Source organism: Cydia fagiglandana, chromosome Z (assembly GCF_963556715.1).
Source record: "Cydia fagiglandana chromosome Z, ilCydFagi1.1, whole genome shotgun sequence".
Lineage (NCBI taxonomy): Eukaryota > Metazoa > Arthropoda > Insecta > Lepidoptera > Tortricidae > Cydia > Cydia fagiglandana.
The window spans coordinates 28,436,606-28,451,107 of NC_085959.1; the positions used below are offsets into that span (position 1 = coordinate 28,436,606).

At 37.3% G+C, this 14,502-nt stretch overlaps 1 protein-coding gene across 1 annotated transcript in view; it reads left to right on the forward strand.

Moving 5' to 3' along the window:
• The window catches only part of LOC134679027 (heparan-sulfate 6-O-sulfotransferase 2), a 50,740-nt gene that overhangs the window by 12,046 nt on the left and 24,192 nt on the right, over positions 1-14,502 (forward strand). Inside the window, exon 3 of the mRNA XM_063537827.1 lies at positions 507-604. Within this exon, the coding sequence (XP_063393897.1) occupies positions 507-604 (98 nt within the window). The remainder of the gene's footprint in view (positions 1-506; positions 605-14,502) is intronic.

Here is a 14,502-nt window from a genome sequence, read left to right on the forward strand (position 1 = left end):
TTTGCGAAATAATCACAGTGATACAAATATTGATTTCATGAGTAATGAGACTAATGTGTTTGTGTACACTTACAGCATAGACTACAGAAATATAGGGAAGTAAGGAAGAAAGTGGTTACTCTATACATCAGTTTTCTTACCGAGACGCGAGTTATTTTGCAACATCTAGCGTCAAGAAGCGGAATTTATCAGTACTGCTAGATGACAATAGATGTGGCGACGAACGAAACGAAACGTCCCATGCTCAACAATCTTTAGCTAATATTAGGTATAACCGGATTAACAGGAAGTTTATTTTCCACTCCTTCTGCTTGTAATATTAGTTGTAAATTGTTTTAGCAGTACAATTTTCGTCAGTAGCGACACTTGTTATATCTGGAGGACAATTATAAGGCCTTTTTTATCCATATAAAGCCAATATTATGGATGTATGATTTGTAGGTACTTATACGGAGGATCTTCTTTATTCACTCGTGCTTGAATTTAAAGTAACATTTCCTTTACAGAGGCCGTGTAACTGTCAGAGGGCGAGAAAACGATGCCATTGTTTTCGTCCACACAGCAACGAAATATGGCTCTTTTCGAGATACTCTACAGGATGGAAGTGAGTACCTTTTGTTATGCTCTAGACTCAATTTAAACTAATACGTCACGTGAAGACTAAGTTTGCCGCACCCGAGCACAGGGCCTCTAGTTACAAAAACTTTTTTAAAGTGTATTTTTGTTTGTGTCATGCTTTGTAAACGTTACTACAACACGTGTTACGTTGTTTGGTATGCAAAACTTAACCCTCGGAGGCGGTACTGGAATCAGTTATGTATCGCTGCCATACATGACCTAAAATTTTTTTAGATATTTGAGTAATTCTAAGCATTTCTAGCCTGGGAGGCAAAAAGAAGCGTGCGTCTAGTCGGGGAGGGTGGGGTACAATGCAAGTGTCCTGACTGACTGACTGATTCATCAACGCAGAGCCGAAACTACAAAAGATAGAAAGTTGAAATTTGCACTCTAGATTACATTTATAAATTGTACAAGAGATAAGAAGCAATTTTGAGAAATTCAACCCCTAAAGAGGTCAAAAAGGAGATGAAAGTTTGTATGGGGTTCAAGTTTTATTTTAAGATAGGAATTTGAAACTTAGTAAAAAGATATATTATTAAAATACAAGAAAACTAATTTCAGCGTTTTTGAAAATTCATCCCCTAATGTGGTGAAAAAGGGGTCGAAAGTTTGTATGGATATCAAAAAGTTTTCGAACGCGGGACTTGAATCTATGTATTTGGGGATATTATTAAAAGATAGGAAAAGTAATTTCAGCGTTTTGTAAAATTCATCCCCTAACAGGGTTAAAAAGGGGTTGAAAGTTTGAATCCATTACAAATCCGAGTAGACGCACATTTCTTATTGCCTCCCAGGCTTGAAATGCTTAGAATTACTCAAGGAACATATGTGATGAAGCTCATAGCTTAATAAAAAAATTTTGGGTCAACTTTATAACTGCTTCCGCTACGGCGCAAGCCCTAGTACCAACGTTACAGCGTAGTTAGTGAAAATAAATATGAGACATACTGTACAAGTGTGCATTTGAGCTTTATATTTATTTACTAATTGAATTCATATGTGGTCAAGAAGAAGTGTTGAGTACATTTAATTACATCACCGGCGCCGTCGCTGGCGCCGACGCTCCGTCCTTGGGCTTGTCATCTGCCTACTGTTTCGGGCATGCAAATGTGCTCAATATACTTACGTAGGTACCGACGAAATATCGTTCTGGGAGCATGCTAATCACCTTCGTGGCCATTGTTCTTCGCCCTTGGAAATTACTAGACCATGGTTTCTGCATACGTGGTCAGCATCAATAATCAATCATGTTTTAAATTTAAATAAGCACCTTAAATTTGAGATCGTTTAAAGGGACAAATATCGAACATGTGTCGTAGACTTTAAAATTACACTTAGGCTTAGTGTTGGTATGAACTCGAGTCTTTTGAGTCTAAATCTAAGAACTCGACTCGTTTTTATAAGACTCGGAGCTTAAAAAACTTCTGTGACGAGTCGAGTCCTTTTTTGAGTATTTTTTAAACGCACCTCATAAGCATCCGAGCCTACGAATAAAAGACTCAGTCAACAGGTTTTTCAGTTTCCGTACCTGTATACGTACGTATCTCTTTATTGTTAGAAATCAGTGGGCAAACCTGTATTTTATTTCTCTAGAGTGGAAAGAAAATTGATGCAAATTTGTGTTGTTTCTTCACGTAAGGGGCTATTCATAAATTACGTCATTTCAAATTGGAGGGGGGGGGGGTTCTGGACATCGGATGACGGTAGCATGAAGTGGAAATGGGGTCATTTGAAGCATGATTTTTGGATGATTTTAGGGGGGGGGGGGTCAAAAATCGTCGACGTAATTTATGGACAGCCCCTAAGAACGATGATTTTGAATGATGAGTAAATGGGGTAATTTGAAGCATGATTTTTGGATGATTATAGGGGGGGGGGGTCAAAAATCGATGACGTAATTTATGGACAGCCCCTAAGAACGATGATTTTGAATGATCCCTACTAGTTAGCATTAGATTTCTAATGCTTACACAGCTAGTATTTTCCTTGCGGCAGTGTGGTGAAAAATGTTGTGTAACACTTAATTTCAAAATTTGTATATTTACCCTTCGTGTATTCAAACTCTCCCAACGCTCAACATTGAATTTCGAGTTGGGGGTCCGAAAGGATGTTTAATAATAAATTATTATTTTGTAGGCAGCAAGTGCTGCTCGCTCATTGTCTATCATTGTATCAGTCCGTTAAAACTAATCACCTCATTGCTATGCTGAGTTGATATATCATAAATTACTTCATATAATGCGTGAGCCTACCAAATGTTACTATTCCGGTGGTCTCTCATTAGATTTAGAATTTTCATTGTCTAATATCACTTAGGTACTTACACTGAATAAAAAAAAGACATTCCCTATTCTATTTTTTTTGTGTTGGCAGGTTTTCTTTTAGTCTCGGTAAGAGTTAATATCAGATGATAGATTAGCTAAATCGAATCGAGTGAAACAAAAAGTTTTCACCACACCAACACAAGGAAGATACTACCTGTAAAATATAAATGAAACCAAAGCAAATCAATTTTAAGTGATGTACCTAATTAAATATGTATCATTCAAAAACATCATTTGAAAGTCCCTAGAGCTCAAACTAGAGGACAACTAATCCCTAGAGCTAAACTTTGTTTTAGGAAATTAAATTAATGTTGTCGTTTTCATTGAGGCGCAGTTTAAAATTTTACAACAGCATTTGGTACTATACCACTCTGCATTGAAGCTGCTTTGAAATAGGTAATGATTGCTTAATTTGAACTTAAAACTACTGACATTACATTAGTTAGCTAGATAAAAAAATCCAAAATCTGTTGATCGGCTGAGTCCACCTAGTCTTATATGTATGCACATAAGACTAACGATAAGTTTACGGTGTTCCTGGAAGGAACCAAGCATAACGCGCGAGATAATTTACCTACGTATTAATATGGAAAGGCCAGCGGCGGACCTCCCAAGTCGCGCGGACATCGGTGAGCACTCGCCCCCTTGCCTCTAATCTACTACATGGCCCTCTTTAAGCGAGATTAGCTTGATTGTGTTAAGAATCTCTTTACTCAAACACCTTAAATGTTTACGATATAAGCAAACATATTTAAGCCCATGAAAGGATCCCATTATTAACGACTAAATAATATTTTATTATAAACGGTATCAGCATTTAGTATCTTTCCTGTTAAGCTATTTAATTTATTTTTTGAGCTTCTGTATTTATAGTTATTTCATATAAAACGAATGTGTATTTAAATCTGCTGATTATCATATAACAACAGTGGGAAATGGAACGGAACGAACATTGGAATTCCAATGAAAATGGCAATACCAGCAAGAGCAGTGAAATAATGACCACCAATATTGTCAACAGCTGGAATTTATTAGAATACTACTAGTGGGTCTGCAACTGCATTCGTTTTGTAGTTTGTAGGTGTAGGTTTGATGAAGACAAAACTTAAAAAATGTTCATTAATAATAATTGCGTCATAAAGATTCATGATAATACCTATAACTAATAAGGATTATGCATATGTATACAACTAATAATGAGGCGTAATTTATTAGCCCGGTACATATACGTAAGTAATTGTATTAATTGTTTACATACTTTATTATCGCAATCGATGGTACTTTTAACGAGATACTACGGATCTAAGTATCTGCGGCCCGATCCATCACGCCCCAGTGATAAGCCTGCTCGGTTATCGCCCGCCGACTATCATAAATTAGCTCAAATTATCTATCCCGAACATTCATTCAACTTTAGGCGCAAAGAGAAATCGTAATTGTAGTAATTTATTATCTTAAATGGGACTAAAATGTTGAAATCCGGGCTATATTAAATTTGTATCTCTGATTGCGGGTTTGTTGTTGCTAGAAAAATATACTATATGTACATAATTATAAAAAGTAACGAGAGGCGTAATTGACAATAGGAAAGCTTGACCATTATACGTAATCCTGACAAGTTTTGAGTTTTGACGCTATTTTCTATTACGAGTACACCCCAAAAGTTGAGTTCAATAACTAAGTAACTACCATATATGACCTGTAACGCGACGAGTTCCACACGAAATCACGAAGCACACCTGAAGAGATACAGTAATATTGTTTTAAATTCATTAATATTATATTTATGTATCGTGCTAGGGATTCCCATGCATAATGGGGCCTATTGCATAATAAAATACAAGCTAATACCAACTGTTAATGATTTTGTATGTCAAATCCCTAATAGTATTAGATTGTATTTTATTAAACAAAAGGCCCTTGCATGTACGTATATCCCAGCGGGTTTCCTGAATGTAGGTGTGCGAAATAACACACTACTATCTCCCGAGACGTTAAGCCGATGCAGGCAGTGCCGACGCCAGGGTATACAGAACTACCGAATCTAACCATTTTTGTACGTAAACCTCGTCCTCTACCTGTCTACCGACACGTCACCGGTTCCTACCAAATGTTCTTTGACATTTATACGTTGATTTAACTATTTGAAATTGATATCAATCTATCCACTCCATATTCACTCAATCACTCCATCCTGTGTCGTGTTGGTCGAACACGACACAGAATCAATGATCCAAAATGTATATATATATGTATATGTCTAAAGTAGGTACCGATCAAAAAATTCGAAGCTTAGCAAGGAAGGACAGTTTTGATTACTTACAAAACTTGCCCTTGGGTCCCGAATTTAAGCATTTTACCATGTGCTCCAGTTATAACCTTGCTTCGTAATGGACAAACAAAACGTTTTGATTGAAAACCATTATGTCATAAAAAGGTTAGGTTATATGAAAAGTTACATTAAAAACTTACATGCTACTGCTAATATTTCTCCATATTCGGTTAAAAATAGCTAGCGCTAATGTCGTTATTTTGTCACAGGACAAATCACTTTGATTGGGGGCATCACTCATATTAAGTATATATAATTCAGTGGCCAAGTCCTTATTAGTTAGATATCTGGAAATGTCGCGGTAATCAATCGGGCGTTGACTTGCACTCCGATGCTGCCGGTAGTAAATACTTGGCCAACCCGCGGTGCGTTCGTGTCTATAAATTTCCTATATATTATTATACATAGGGGGGTAAATATTTAACTAATTGTATCGATTCGTCTCGGTTACTAAGAAGCAGCAAGGTAGAAAATCAGTGTAGGTAATACGAGCACACACTTGAACTTTCATGAATATATGACTTACACTGATACCTAAATACTAGCTAATGTAACGTGGGACGTCTTCAGACATAACGGGTAGCTCTTCGCCAGCAAATATCTGCTTTAACGAGGGTACGACACTAACAAACTTAATTTTGAGTTTAATATATTAAGCAAAATGAACACTTATGGCTTTTAGAAGTTTTACACACACTATCACTTCAACCCACTCTCAAATTATAATATTTATAATATTAAATACCCCATACTTACCAGAAACACGTTAATTATATAAACAAGTTCGTATTATTTATTATTACAAATGCTAGTGGTTTTAATCCTGTCGGCCGTTCTGTTCAATATCTAGCAGATTAAGGGACATCAGTCAGAATTAATTGTCTTTGTTTCAATTAATGTCATGTCTGCTTGATGGCAACAAAGTGGACAATATCCGTGGAGTGGCGTGGCATCAGTGGCATCACAATGATTTAAGTCCCCGTTTCGCACGGAGCGCGGACACCAACGCTGTCGACGCTCTACAATAAATTAACGACAATTGCACTAATTGTGCAGCTAATGACTGCTCACACGCGCTTTGTCTAGCTTCACTGCCTAACTACATAACTAGTGACTTCAAACTGCTCTAGCGTCAACGTTTTGCATTCATTGTTACGGCGGGCCGTTATTCATAACATGTATAGTGTCTTTATTCATAACATATCATCCGGGGTACTTTTGATTAATACACAAAAATTCTCAAGCGTACTGCTGCTCTTATTGCGGTTTGCGTCCTGAATATTGTATGTCAGTATTAAAAGTAATAGCTCTTCCGGGCGGAAACAACGAATCAATAAATTTATATTGTAAGCCTTATAATGGTATGTATGTAAGAGATTCCCCATCTAAGCTGCCCCTCGCATGCGAATGAAATAAGCGAGTGTAGGTGTCGGCTAGGTATGGATGTGTCGGCCGGGATTCGGCTGCGACGGCGTCGCGACTGTGCCCGAGACTGAAATTGCTTTCGCCTATAGAGTTCGCGTGAGGCGCGCCGCCAATCTACGACCGATATAAATCTACCGGCCTGCGAGTTTCCAATATATTGCTAACTATAAGGGTTCCTTCATTTTGATCCCTTTTCAGGGTTCCGCAGTTTAAAAAGGATTATAGTTTCGCTGACCTAATTACAAACTTAGCAAAAATTGCTCAAAAAATCGTATACCTATACTTATAGCGCGTTTTAGAAGGATGCCATGAATAAAAACAATGAAATTTAATAACAAAAATGCGTGCGTACAGAAAACTGTTCATTAGTTAGTTGGGGGTGGGGGTTACTAATTATATTCCCAAAACCTCCCTGGCAACGGGAATGCACATATTTTCTGGCCATTCTGTATATACTTTCAAACAAAAAAAAAATGTTTTCCAAATTAGTTGAGATATAACGGAGATCTGAGGTAACATACATATAATAAAACATACGGTCGAATTGATATGTATTATGTAACTTAAAATGGCAGGAGGGCACGGCACGCGGATGCGTTGTGTGTCTTCCAATTGAGACCCATATGAATTCATATGATTGTGCCCGCCGCCGCCGCTTCAGTCAGTCTCAAACCGACTCTTTAATTTCTCCATCTACTATCGCACTAAATCACTATCTCGTTGCTTCTGTTTCGATACCACATGATACTAGCGCTCGTTTATCAAAGTCATTAGTTTTGAGATGACCTTAATGAAATCAATGTTAACTTAATTAACCTTTTTTGTTGACACTTTATTCACTATAAACATACCTGTGATCACGCGTACATTTACAGCTGATTGGTAATATGTACATGTAGGTACAACCTATTCAATTCATGGTAGTCATATGGGGCGGCGCAAATATGTGGATCGGTAAATAGCAGAACATTCCTGACCATATTTAGACACTAAAATAGATACTGCGTTTGCTATAGCTTCAGCGGTCATTATTTATAGCCCACTTAATTGGACTTCATGTTATTTTTTATATCAATACCTTAAAGTTTCTAAATTCCTAAAACGCCGTTCACATACTGAATCAGTTACGGCAATCTTCTATAAAAATGTCTCATGGCATAATATGATATATAGTTTAGGTCTGGATTAAAATGTATTTGTAAGATGGTTTGTGAAGTTGTAATTCAACGATGAAGAGCCATTCGTTACGCTCTGATCTCTGATGAGTGTTGACCAGTCGCCCGAGCGAGCTCACCGAGGCGCTTTGTGTTGGAAAAGAAGAGTAGAAAAAACCTTATTGATTGCGTGCATCCCACTACGAGCTTTACTCCCTCATGTCACGAAGCCAATTATGAACAGATGTAGTATTTCTAATCATCCATTTTCATCGACAGATAATCAAGGCGAATACCTACTTAAGGCTTGTGCTATTGCGAGACTTACTTGAAAATAAAACTACTGGGTTCGTTCTAACTTCTAAGGGGCTTCCCTTTATCTTGCATAATATCGATTGTCCGAAATACACTTCGCATAGCAGGTTTCGCAGAAACATTTTTAACCGAATGATACTTTTGCATAATTGTATAATTAGCATAACTGTCATGTCGCATAACATTCATTTGGCAGAATTTTGAATAGCAGAATACTACTATCGTCGATTTTACATACGCAGTATTGTATGTAGCATAAATTACATTCCACCGAATTTCTTATGGCATATTGCTCATATTGTAGACTTGAATTTCGCAGAATGTTATGCAGCAGAATAAAAGTTCTGCCGAAATTGTTACCGCATAATACTCATGTCGCTGACTGAACCTACACAAAAGGAATTGCTGCCAGAACTACAGGTTAAGTTAGGTTAGAACTGCGACCTCTACATAAAAGGAATTGCTGCCAGAACTATAGGTTAGGTTAGGTTATAATTGCGACCCCTACACAAAAGAAATTGTTGCCAGAACTGTAGGTTAGGTTAGGTTAGAACTGCGACCCCTACTCAAAAGAGGGTGCGTAACGGTCCATATAACAACTTTTGATATATTTTTAGTCGATATAACGATTGAGGGACATAATGCACTTTTGCTATAACAATACATGGTATATTCTTAAAGAGTCTAACTATCGTCAAGTATAATGAACTTGTAATATAACAACTTCTAATCTAACGTTAACAGCGTATATAATTAAGTTCGATATAACGCTCAGTTGGCATAATGTAGTACTGGTATAATTTGTAATATTTACTACTATTATAACAACCTACGTATTCGAACTTAAGGCAGGTCTCAGTTAGGTACGACGACGAGCGAAGCGAGGAGGAGTGTTAGGTAGAACTGCGACCCTACAGCGCGCGAGCCGAGCGAGCGAAGCGAGCGTGCCGCGGTAGCGGCCGGCGAAGCGCCAGAACCGACTTTTTTTATTATAACCTCAACTTATTATTATACATTTGAATACATTATACCATAAATACTTATAACAAATATTCATTATATCCAGTAAACGTTATATCGAATAGCTTTTATATCGATTAAACATTATATCCCATGAAAATAGTTATTTTGTTGTTATATCAAAAGTTCATTATACCGCTTAAGTGATTATACACCATGAAATTATATCAAAAGTTGTTATATATTTTGAAAATATATCAAAAATTGTTATACGGATCATTACACACCCCTCAAAAGAAACTGCTTCCAGAACTGTAGGTTAGGTTAGGTTAGAACTGCGACCCCTACTCAAAAGAAACTGCTTCCAGAACTGTAGGTTAGGTTAGGTTAGAACTGCGACCCCTACTCAAAAGAAACTGCTTCCAGAAGTGTAGGTTAGGTTAGGTTAGAACTGCGACCCCTGCTCAAAAGAAACTGCTTCCAGAAGTGTAGGTTAGGTTAGGTTAGAACTGCGACCCCTGCTCAAAAGAAACTGCTTCCAGAAGTGTAGGTTAGGTTAGGTTAGAACTGCGACCCCTGCTCAATAGGTACTGTTGGAGTAGGTATTCATTGGTGTAGTAGGGTACCTATTTCGGCGAGAAACTAACTATCCATCAAAATATTATTCTCATCAACAGTATGCCAATGAATTATTCTGCCTAAGGAAATTGTGCGAAAAGACAGTATGCCAAGTACATATTATGCGACGCAATTTTCGGCAAAACAATTATTCGATTATAGTATTATTCTTCAAATTGAGATTATGCCATTGCATTATTCTGCTTTACAAAATTGTGCGAAACAACAGTATGCCATGAAACTTATGCAAAAAGTAATTCTGCGAAATGATGATTCTGCCAAGGGTTGCTATGCGAAAGTAAAATATGACAATAAATTTTATGCAACATATTAGTAATCCTTCTAAGGATGGCTTTCCTGCAAAAATATTAACCTCACTTATTTCATTTTTAATCGTGTTTTCGAACTACTTCGTCACCGGAAAAGTAATGTAATATAAAAAAAAATTAGCCATGGTTTTTTTTTTACTACTACGCAAGTAAAAATTTGAAATTTACGATAAACTGGCATAGAAGTAAAAAAAATGTGCGCCTAATTAAAAATTTCTAGGCCTGAGAAGATAGCAAATGACTCAACCTATCTGCCGTTTTAATTTGGCAAACGATGTACCAAACACCCTGTATTTACACAAACCCGACAGGAAAATTAAAAAAATGTGTAGTTTTTCGTATAAGTACAATAGAAATGAACAATTATTGTTGGACACAATTTACGTAACCCGGAACGGAACAAAAGAGGGTAGGTTAGGTACGTACGGGCGGGGCGGAGCGCGAAGTGCAGCGACGGCACGGCACGGCAGTGGGCTAATTGTTTTCATTCCCGCACAGACGGCTTGCAGACACATGTTAGTGATAGTCCGTGTACATCCCGCCTCCCGCACACAGGGCTGCCTCCTACTTGATTATCTAACGCTGGTTGCAGAGAAACAATAAACCTTATTAATTTACGATAGGTGTACCTACCTACTCGTAGTACTTATCATCAGTTGTTGATCGCATCGTCACGCATACTCTTCCGCACTGTGTCGTACCTCAAGTTGTTCCTATACAATTTCAAACCACGTCTTAACTTTCCACATTTTTGACCGCCGACGCAAAAAGAAAAGAGGGGTGTTATATGTTTGACGCCAATGTCTGTCTGTCTGTCTGTGGCATCATAGATCTCCAACAGATAGATGGACGCCGTTGCGGTTTTTTTACGTGAAAGCGAGTTTCCTTGCGGTAGTTCTTAGCTATGTGCTATGTTTGATATAAATTGATGCAGCAGTTTAGTAGAGCGTCAGCTCTTTTCCCAAACGGTGTCAGGCATTTTGGCATAAAATGGATTTTTCTGGCATATAGCGTGTGGGGTTTTTAAAATTTTGTACATCGTCATAATTTCATAGAAGTTTGTAGTTTAAAATAACAAGTCTTACACACGTCTGTGCTATAAAAATCGCTGCAGAGTTACCTTGATCCGACTGTAACTAACAATCTCGCAAGTCGATTTTAACGTTTATTTTCATTATTCGTAACTTTTCAAGTACGTAGTAATACATTAGACGTGAGCAGGATCAACCCTGCACACTCTGTAAATGTTGAGAGATCGTTCACCACCGTATTTAAGTAAAACAATCATACCTTTATCCAGTTTTTAAGTTTTTTGTAACGACAAATTAAATTTTCTAATTATTAATATTTTATATGTTATTACTTCGGAATGATGTTAATGTGATACCCATTTTTAGTTAGTATTTCCTCGCTTTCGTTTGGTGAAAAATTGTGTGGTTCACTCAATGGCAAAGCTTGTTTAACCCTTGTGCCTTAAAACCCTCGCATCGATCAAGATTCCATTTTTGAACCACTCGAAATACCTAACTATTCTGTTACTGACAATAACCTAACTACAATAATTTGATATCGAGCCGATCGGATGATGGATCCAGAAGATGAATAGTGGAACTCTTCGGTGGCAACTAGTACACCCCTCAAGATTGGTATCATATATGAGTCATAAGATTTTACGAGTGGGTTTTTGCTAGAAACATTAATTAGACGTCACTATAAAGCCGCTTTCAGAAAAGTAAAGAAAGATCTCATGTGTATGGATGGGAGCTGAAATAAACGCGCCGATTATAAAATATGCATGGGGCGGAAGAATTTAAACGAGGTTAAATTGATTCAATGTCATAGTTGTCCGAATTATTCTTGAAATAACTTATTCTCGTGTAGTCGAATCGGCACTAAGCAACCCTGCGTGCTCGACCTTCGTCGGGTAACACTCGTTTTTATATTTGATTTGAAGTAAGCACACGCATAGAGTCGTGTCGTGTGTGCCGGTCGGTCGCGGGGATGATGGAGAATGTGCGCCCCATGCTGATCGTTGGCCCACTGCTGGATAAAATAGTTTACCCTTATTCATAAAACTTTACGGGCCTGATTAGTTAAATTATGTTTTAGCCCTTTAATACAAATACATAAGTCAAAACAAATAAAGACAAGCGATTATTAACTAATTGAGGCTTGTAGCGCGTTTATGGATAAGGGGACTTATTGTACAGACAAGGTAAAAAAATTATATACAATTTTTCGGTGAACATCGCTGTCGATTCATAGAGATGAAGACTTAGTAGGTATTAAGGATCTTTACCTAAGTAGGTACTTCATATTCTCTTTGAAACCGAATTGTGCCAATTTTTTTATTTATGTATGCTGCTATTGAGAAACTAAAAGAGGAAACTAAATAAATAAGTTTAAATAAATATGCTTGGTAACTTAACTACTTATTTTAAGAAAGATATTCTTGCTAGCAGCTGAGTTGAAGCAGTTGCCGTGGTAAAACCGGCCGGGAGTACATATACATACATATATAAAACTAATAATACTTATATAAGCTTTTCGCCATGGGCAGGTAACTGCATTCATGTTTTTTGGTAAGGGCGAAGTTTATCGTTAGGTATATTGTAGCGACTGAAATGTTCAGAACTAAAATATTACCTACTTCCCTATACATATTTTTTATTTTACCCGGTCACAATTGATAAATATCTGCCACTTAAAATGATTTCGGGTAATGTTTCCGGTTGCTCCGAACGGAAGAAGTCTTTGTTTGCGCGGATGCTTATTACGGCAGGTCCGGAAAATTCGCGTCGGCATGAAAGCGTGACCGTACTTAAGGGGATGGCTGCTATTGTACGAATGTGCGCGACGCCCGTGCCGCACTGCCGCGCCGTTGTAGTAGGTACGTATCTCACTACAATGTAAATAGCTTTTTTGGTTTTACTGCCACGATGTATCATCAGCTTCAGCGATGTATAAGTATGTACTTATACTTATCAGCATTATTCTTTGATGAAAATATTCTACATCAAATAGGTAGGTACCTCGTACTAGAAAGTCGGTAGGTGAGAAGGGTCCAGGGGTACTGTACCCAAAGTTCTCTATAAACTTGTCGTGTACCAATGCAATAAAGCTAATCAAGCCTACGCTCGCCCTTTCATTTCCCGCTGGCGCCGACAAATAGCCCAATCAACGACGGACCTGACCCTGACCATATTTCATGAAAATCTAACCTTGGCAAGTATTTCAATTTATCAGTCTTGTATATTTCTATCTACGGAGCGAAACTTGAGAAATCCTAGTGTAACTGTTTGTATATTTGGCGTTTGAAATCCGTAGCGAAATGTGGCAGCAAATTGTTCAGAACGACACTGAAACACAAGATATATCCAATTTTTTTATGGTTCTCGATGTCAGGGTTATAACGACAGAGTTAACCGGTCCCTAGTTAAAAATGAAGTTGTTCTGGGTTCCAGATGCGATCGGCACGCATCTGCCGGCGCGCGCCGACGCAATGAGTTCCCACGGCTCATTGGGAATAACTGGTATTTACTCAACGTCGTCAATATATCACTGCGAAGCCAATTAATAAAATGCTCACACTACTCATTCGTTACATTATATCCGACTTATTAATTAGTTGATATGTATGATGTAGAGGTTACAAATTTAATCTGATGTCAGCTGTCTAAATAATGTAAATGGTAGGTACTTATATTATTTAATACCTTTCAGCGCTTATTTCTTTGTCTTATAATTCTTATATGAATGTATCTTATTTTTATTAAAAGTTACATTGGCTATACTTAATTTCGTTAAGAATTAAAACGAACTCCTTCTTTTAGGATTAAAAAGAAAAGATGAAGAAAGCGTGACTTTCTAAATCAGGCACTTGCACGAATAGTTAATTGAGATTACTATTTCATTGTTATTTTCCACTTTATACGGAAGAAGAATCTTCATAATTTAATTTTGCGGAATTTTTTCAATGCTCCAAAAACGAAGTACGATAAAGTAGTTCCAGAATAAATGATAAATCCAGACGAAACGATTTATGTTATATAATATATTGTTTAATAACTCTACTTTCTTAAAATCTTTTAATTCAGAGGATATCTGTCTAACTTGCTGTCTAGCTAGCGGTCTGTCTAACTCTTAGAGAATATAACCAAACGGAGTGGTCATTAACAGGCGTTCCCCTCTGTCGAAAATAGGCGGCCAATGGTCAACGACATGTCAACCACATGTATGGACTGACGGTTATCTGACATGGCTATGTTTACGTTACGTATACATTTGATGTGCCCCTCCCCCGCAAAAAACGGCTCCGTTGGTTATATCCTCTAAGGTCTAACTAAACTACATAATGACATATCACATACACACTAAAAATGCCTTAATTTATTTGCAATATATTTAAAATAAAAATAAACAAT